Source organism: Lygodium microphyllum, chromosome 13 (assembly GCF_053477565.2).
Source record: "Lygodium microphyllum isolate KBCC chromosome 13, Lygodium_microphyllum_v1.1.10, whole genome shotgun sequence".
In the NCBI taxonomy this organism is placed as follows: Eukaryota; Viridiplantae; Streptophyta; class Polypodiopsida; order Schizaeales; family Lygodiaceae; genus Lygodium; species Lygodium microphyllum.
In genome coordinates, this window is record NC_141147.1 from 19,822,767 (window position 1) to 19,831,067 (window position 8,301).

General features: G+C 35.8%; 1 protein-coding gene across 1 annotated transcript; it reads right to left on the reverse strand.

The window, feature by feature from the left end:
- Positions 1–1,887: 1,887 nt before the first annotated feature.
- On the reverse strand, positions 1,888–3,304 carry LOC148026396 (uncharacterized). The gene has a single exon (XM_087690441.1). It carries the CDS (start codon positions 3,204–3,206, stop codon positions 2,556–2,558), a length of 651 nt encoding a protein of 216 aa, XP_087546567.1. The 5' UTR covers positions 3,207–3,304; the 3' UTR covers positions 1,888–2,555.
- Between the last annotated feature and the right edge of the window lie 4,997 nt (positions 3,305–8,301).

Here is an 8,301-nt window from a genome sequence, read left to right on the forward strand (position 1 = left end):
TTGTCATTAAAAGTTGTCCAAAACTTAAAATTTTGGCTATAAATTATACCAAAAATCACCCCTTATTGCCAAATGTGGCTATAAGCCAAGTCATTTCATGTGTTTTATTGCCAAATTTAATAGACTGCAATGTAAGAGGGATAGTGAATTGAAAACTTTTGAACTTTCATGTATAGTTTTAACAGAAAGTGTACATTTCATGTATTTAACAGAAAATGTTAAATAAATTAGATGAGTGTGGGCTAATGTGATATGTATATATATTGCATTGTGTATATGTATGTATGTCTTATGGATGATAATTTTAGATGATAAATAGGTTTTGATCACCAAATCTTCAAGCATAGTTTTTAGTAGGGCCTCCAAAAAAGAACATAAATCTTTTCACTTATATAGATTTGAGTTTACTATATCCTATTTTAATTGCTAAACTAGTTCATGTTGTATTGATACACTAAAATTATTAATAGCTACATTCTATTCTTATGTATACTTGTGCGCCATATCATTGTAGAAAACTTTTGTTTAAATATAAATTGATGTATTTATGGGTATGTTACTAGTAAATGATTTTAGTATCACCCCTAATAGCTAATGGGTTTAGCATATGTAAACCCTTACTATCACATTTATTCAATGTTTAATTAGAAAAGCCCTTATCTTTGAGCTTTCCATGAATAAAACAGATCCTATTTTTGTTCAACTTGATATGTATATTTCACTTGTATAGATTTAAGTTTTCTACATCTTATTTTGATTTCTAACTACATGTTACATTGATACACTCAAAATTATGGACGGCTACATCCTATTCTAATGAGTCGTCACTACACTAGATCATTACGTCAAGATTTTGTGTAACAAAAACTTTGAATATCTTATTATTAAATTATATCAACCTTAATAGCCAACATGTTTAGTATATGTAAATTGTTCTATCATAGTTGATTCAAGTTTAATTTAAAAATCCCTTATCTTTGAGATTTTCATGAATAAAACGTATCCTTTTTTATTCAACATATGATTAGTAAATAATACCAATTAACATCATATTGGGAATATGGGAATTTCCCATAAGTTTGGGACACATGGTCAAATCTTTGGATTTGTCATAACTTGAACACTATAACTCCAAATCGAGCGCTCTATAGCTCAATAGATTCCATTTTTCAACCGCTTTCCAATGATAGGTCACATCATATGGTTTTGAGAAACTTATGGGCATGTTATCCAGGTGCCACCTTTTTAGTATTCAAAAAATGGGAATTGGGAGATTCCCAAACTCACTAATATTGTGTTAATTGTGTGTAATTTTTTAAAAAAAAGAGTGTTTTAAAAATCCCTGCATTGGAGCCCTCACTTGCATATTTGGGAGTGACCTCTCCCTCCCCCTCTCCCCCCCCCTTTAATAAAAAACCAACCTAAGTACATGCCTAAAAAATAGCCTCAATATATATTGATACTATTTTCCAGTTGTTTACCAATGTATTTATATCAACACAAGTTCCAATGCAAATTGGTGCAATGGGGTTTAGTACATTTGGTAAGAAATAATTGTGATTAGATCAAAATCATAGTTAAAAATCCCCCCATGTGTAATGATTCTTGAAAATTAGGGGCCAATCTAATAATAACAAGGAATTTTCATTTTCTACACTACAAACTAAGATATGTGAACATTTTGTCGGTACGCTTTGTGTACAAATAAGGCAACCTCACACAGATAGGATACATTTTACAAATGAAAAGAGTCATATTCAAAGGCTTAGGGGATGCACCAATAAGAAATCATCCATACAACGTGCGTTCGAAGGATAAATACAATTTATTTATATGTTATGAGGCAATGAAATAGTCCCATTTCCTTGAGAAACTTACCTTTTTCTATTCAAATCCTACTTTAAAAATCCCCTTTGTAAATATAATATTGTAAAATTTATTAAATAAAATAGCTCTTATGCTGATTGCACGTAATACATGTACATTTTTCAGTTGCTCCACCCAACCTCAAAGGTAAAAAATGGAACAAGGAGTGGAGGCCTATACTTTGAACTTTATCAACAGTGCTCAAAGGTCAAAAGTATGGTGAGAAAGGATGGAACAAGGAGTGGAGGTCTATACCATACAATTTATGAGAGCAAGGTTCATAACTATGACTTACACAGAAAGAGATTCATTAACCTGCTTAAAGGATATCATTCGACTGTACCTAGACTATATCTGCAAAGTTGAAGAAATTTGATGTCAAATAGCTCAGCACTGAGCAGATCAACCTTATGATAATGTCCCGAACCTCCAGGATAAATATAGTGCAAGATATCTAGATAAGGAATGCCTTGAAAGCCAATATATTCAATGTCTCTATTGCACAAGAACACCCATAATGTATGCAATGAAACTGAGAAGAGCAACTGTTTGGTGAGGTACTCGTTGACTTACTAAGAGCTTGATCCTTCTCGATGATGACTGATTATGCATAATCTATGCATGATCGTCTGTTATATCTCATAAGGGTTGATCATTCATCGAAATCTGCCTGCATCATCACGTTATCATTACAAGCTGCGGCCTAACGTCTGCTGCAGGGGCTGCTGAGAATTCATACAATGATCATCATATATAAGCTCATCGATGGTCCTCTCCCAGGACTCAGTATCTGCAAGGATTTTCTTCCAAGGGCTGAGATATTTGACATTGGGACTGGCCGGATATTCATCGTCGATATATTTGAGGTATTCACGGCCATGATCATCATCGACTGCATGCAAGGACTGGTTCCTCTCTCTATGTACTGTCGATGTCAGACTGCAATTGGATGCGCTTGATGCGTCGGCCATGAATTGCCTTCCGGAGCTCTTAATGTCGATCACGGCCTGATCCGACATTGCGTTAGCTTTCGCATCGTAATCATGATCATCTTGCTGCGCCTGCTGATGATGGCGATAATGATTTCTGGGGCGCCATTTTCTTCGTGTCTTGGGCCTGTCGATGTCGGAGTGGATGCCGGTGAGCTCCTGAACCAGCGCCCGGAAGTTCTGCACGTCCGTCTTCACATTGATGGGGGAGAATATCTGAACTATCTTGAGAGGCCGTCTATCAGAATTATAAACATTAATAATGTCGAGAGGATCATGATCGTTGTGAACACTTCCGCTGCTCGACGCATCCTCAGTGCAATCTCGGAACTGCAACTGTGTGGCTACCATGATCGCACTAGCACAGAGAGAGAGAGTGTGTGTGTGTATTGTAGTTACTGGAGATTGACGGCACAAGATAAGACCACCAGGCCTGTGAGCGTGCCTATTTTTGCAGAGAGAGAGAGAGAGAGAGAGAGTGATTACAAACGTACACATTCGCGTTATATAATATAAGCAATGAGGGGGACGTAAAATATCGCCCATTTTGACAAGGGGTAGAGTTCTTCCTTAGGACTCCGCTCGGTGGCATTGTGGCCCCCGGGGATTATCACATTTATCTATTCAAGAATAATGAGAAAAGCGAGAGCAAGTAACCGCATTTTTGAGACGTATATTAAGTGTGTAATTAATTAAAGTATGGATTAGTCTAGGTGCTAAAGAGAAGCAAGGTTTAGTAGGTGCAACTTCGACAAGAACCAATTGGTAACAATATTGAGCTTAAGACAAAGTACTATTGCCCTTACCGTCCAACATAAAAGGGACATACTCCTTTACCTAAGGATTTACATGGTGTTTGAGTTGTAGAAACATTACAATATATAGGGCTTATATCAGTAGTTGTAGCCACGTTTTTACTCTATGGAAGAATTACATCTATCCTCACTATATGAATGTCACTATTAGTGTTGCCATAGAAACTTCACTTCTATTAACATTGCTATTGGCATCACTACATGGTGCCAATAGCGACGGTCATAGCAAAATAGCAATGCTAATAGTGACAATTACACTAAAATTTACAACACTAATAGCGATGGCTTTAGAAAAGAAAAATTGGGTGCTAGGGCTACATGTAAGCATGTGTAGCCCTACTACCCTTCTAGCCACATGGGCTCAATATTCTTCCATATTGTATTTACAATCAAACATATAGTTAAGATTAAAAGATCGTACAACATGATTTGATAGACTATAAACATGTTACCAAAAACAAGTAATCCATTGATTGAATGTCTAAGTACAATGAAACAACACCTAACATCTTTACTATTAGTTAAGGGGAGGTTGGGGTGGATGCCACGTGGCAGCCCCCAACCTCCTCAGAAAGAAACGCGGGGGCGGGTGCCATGCGTCCAGCACTCGCCCTCGCCGCAAGAATCGTTCCCGCCTTCGCGCCGGGGCGAGTCTAGGCGCAAAGCGCCTAGTAGAACTGTAATGAGCGATAGGATAGAACAATAATATAAAGTCATTATAAATATCCCTCAATGTGAGAAGCATATAATGAAGAAAAAATATGTATATAAAAGTAAGCTATATACAATAAGTTTAAAGAAGTGTATATAGAATACAAGGCTAAAAAAGAGAAGGGTGCTCTAATAATCCAAGCTCCTACAACTAGGTCACTATTTGATAGCTCATTTGGATGCAACGGATCATCAAAAGGGCTCTATAACATAACCGAAGATCAATCCAAATTAGATAATGCATCATAAAACTAAAAATTTGGTACATTGTCAAAAGAGGCATGACATACTGGACCACCATGTATAGAGCTTGTTAATAAGTGTAGTCAAATTATGTCTTTTTGCATATCATATTTCAAGGCCTATAAGATTGTGATTTGTAATGGAATGTTGTTAACAGAAAAGATAAATTAGTATTGTTAGAATTAGGTTAGTACTATAAGCAACGTAAAAAATAAGCAAGCCACCATAACAAATAGAGAACCTTCAAAATTGTAGAAGTTGGTCATGTGGTCACAACTCCCAAGGTAATGCATGACTTCCTTCTCTAGTCGTGCTCTCGCCGTCTGTTGCTGTTGTCACCATCATTGTGGAGAGAAAGTGACCTTCTCTCTCTCTGAGCTTCCTTTAGTCCTCCAAATCTATCCACTCATGCTTCCCTATGCCCTTTTTTACAGTCTTTTACGTATTTGATTGTTTGTGGGACATATTGGCATGCATTTGCTCCATCATCCATCCTATAGATAAATGATAAGTCATAGAAGGTACTAGGATTCCTCATACAAGGATGCTATCACATAATCCTTGTTGGCCTTTAGTATATTTTTCCAGTTATGTAAAATGTTGTGCCTAAAGACCTACTAGCACAATGCACACATATGTGATATTAGTCTCTTTCCCTTATCATTCACGCGCACAACATTATTAGAGTGTATAGAGGTAAAATGTGAGGACGTTGATGACCGAGAAAACTCTACATGTACTTTGTCTTTGAAGCAAACCCCTCATTTGATCTCCTTAATTTCTATCTCTTACCTTCTCTCTTACACTCTCTCTCCCTCTCTTACTGTCTCTCTTAATTTCCCTCCCTCTTTTTCTCCCTAGATAGTGAAATCTTTTGAAAAGTTAGAATACACTAAAATAGGAGCTCAAGTAAGCGATTTCTTTAACTGATTAAAGCTTCAATAAGTTATGGTATCCCAAAAGAAAGAGCTTCTTTCTTGAGTCTATATGTTGAAAGTGATACAATAGTTACATAGTATCTAATAAAACTACGATAGAAAGAAGATAAACTAAAGAAGCTACAAAGAGAAGTGGTATTTATAGTTGTTAGCTATTCTTTAATACACTACACTTTCTTATGATCAGCCTTAACTCCTTCCTCATTGATAGTGTGTGTCAAATACTCCACCTTAATCTGCAAAAATGAACACTTAGTCTCCTTAACGAACAACATGTGCTGTCTGAAAACATCAAATGTCTTCTTCATATGTATCAAATGATTCTCCAATGATTTGTTGTAGATGAAGGTATCATCAAAGAATACCAATATAACCTTAAAAATTAAGGGCTATAATATTATATTTATAAGGCTCTAAAAGGTGACTGGAGCGTTTGTTAACCCAAATGGCATAACTAGGAAATGATCGAGCTCTCAAGCAATCATGAATATTGTCTTTATTTCATCACCCTCTCTCATGTGAATTTGATGATGGGTTGATCTTAAATATATCTCTATAAAGTACTTTGCTCTCTCAAGCTTATCACATAAGTCATCATTAACTCTGGAGATGGGACACTCATACTTAATAGTGATCTTGTTGAGGCCCCTATAGTCAATACACATTCTAAAGGTACCATCCTTTTTCTTGACCAATAAGACCGAAGATGCATAGGGTGAAGAACTAGGCTTAATAAACCCCATCTCTATCAAATCCTTAATCTACTTCTCAACTTTCCCACGTTCACATTTTAAGAGTCAACCTCAGGTAAGTTACTCATGAATATATGCGTTCATCACGTGGGTTCAAAATAAGGTATTTTTTTAATGCCATTTTTATACAGTTTTTACATACAAAAGGATAAAATATAATGGGGTTATTTACATATTGAATAAAAAAGGGTTATATTTTATTTTAAAAAAAATCACAGATAAGGATATTTATAAATAGGCCTTGAATGCACGTGATGTAGAGGATATACATGTAGTAACTTCCCCGAGGAGTCAACAAGACGGCTTATTAAAAAGTTTTGAGTGAGGTTCCAAATTTATAGGGTGATCAATTGCTATCTTGGGAGGTGGGCTCTAGGCACCTAGAAAAACTCTGTATACTCCACTAAAAGATATTACAATGTTGAATTCTATGTTTATTCCTTGGAGTCATGAGTCATTTGTAACCACTTTATAAAATAAATATTTGTGAGTGCTTCTTGAACTCATTTTTAAGCCGCTTTGGTATATTTGTTATGGATTCCCTCTCAATGTATGAGCTATCCCTCACTAACAAACTCCATGTTCAGCTGAAAAAAATCCACATTTTTTCTTCATAATTGCATCAGCCAATCACAGTGTAGAATTACATCAATAGACCCCATCTCTAAAATAATGATGTCCATCCATGCTTCATGCTTTTTAGCAAAGTGCAGGGGAATTTACAAGCATATTTGGGTCGTGAAATCCTCATTATCCTTGGCTACTTGAACATTTATGGGCTAGTATGATTCAATGGAAAGAAAATACAATTTGTCAATTACTTATTCACAAAACTATGTACATTACCCACTATCCACCAATATATATATAGACTTACCATGGAAACTTCATTGGATTATTAGTATGCTTGGGTTTATGGATCCCGTTTGTGCATTGTTGAGATATTGATCTCTATATGAGCTAACATCCATTACATGTCTTGGTGATATGGTAGGATATTGTTGATTGGTATGTTAGGTGATGGACATGAGGATACATGAGTGATTCTAAAGTTGGACTATACCCACATAGTCCATTCTTGGTTATGGCAAATTCATTGTGCCATCTCTTCTTTCCTTAGCACGTTCACACTTAGTGACCATATATATATATATGTTGTGGTACTTCCATATTAGTCTTTTATTATATTGTAGACTTAATTCTTTTGTATGAAAAAAGAAGAAAGAAGAAGAAGAAGATTTTAGCCCTATCTCTCTATGTGCTCAAGTCTCCATTATGTTTTGTATGTGTGCTCTTGGTCTCTTTACCTCTTTTCCCTCTTGTCTATTGTCATGGTATTGGAGCTATCCCATGGCTACGAGGAGCTTGATTATAGGCTAAGGTGAAGGTGCTAGAGTAAGGAAACAAGCAAGCAAGCAATATGTAAGAAGCTTTGCTGCTGCCTTGCTTGATTTGCCTTGGGTTATAGTTGCAAGAGGCTTTTGAGACTGGCAAGGCTGTAGTCTCCAATTGTAGTGAAACTTGGTGAGTAGGAAGACAAAATTATATATTATAAACAAGCCCTTGAAGGCTTGCTCATTGTGATTTTTTCCATTTGAGGTTATTTTGACCTCCTTTTTTGGACTTGCAAGTGGTCTCAACAGCAATTTTTGGATACACAACAGTTTTGATTGTGTCAGCTGTTTACAGGTATATAAGTTATAGAATTCAAATTGTAAGGTTTCAAGTGTTTATTGGGTGTAGATACAGAAGGCATTTGTATACATATTATATATTGTAGTTATTGTTTTATGGAGAGTAAAAAAGGGTGCACGTTTCGTTTTGGTGCATCTTGTATAAGCTTATTTGCAAATTGTAGTTTTTAATAAGTTGTTTGTTTTGTCAAAATGTCTACCAACTTTGACCAAATTGTTAGTGAGAAGCTTGATAAGAATACTTATCCTACATGAAAGTTTAGGATGATAAATTTGTTGAAGGGCAAAGGTAT

Coding starts and splice junctions, on each gene's coding strand:
- LOC148026396 (XM_087690441.1), bottom strand. CDS start 3,206: ATGGTAGCCACACAGTTGCAGTTCCGAGATTGCACTGAGGATGCGTCG.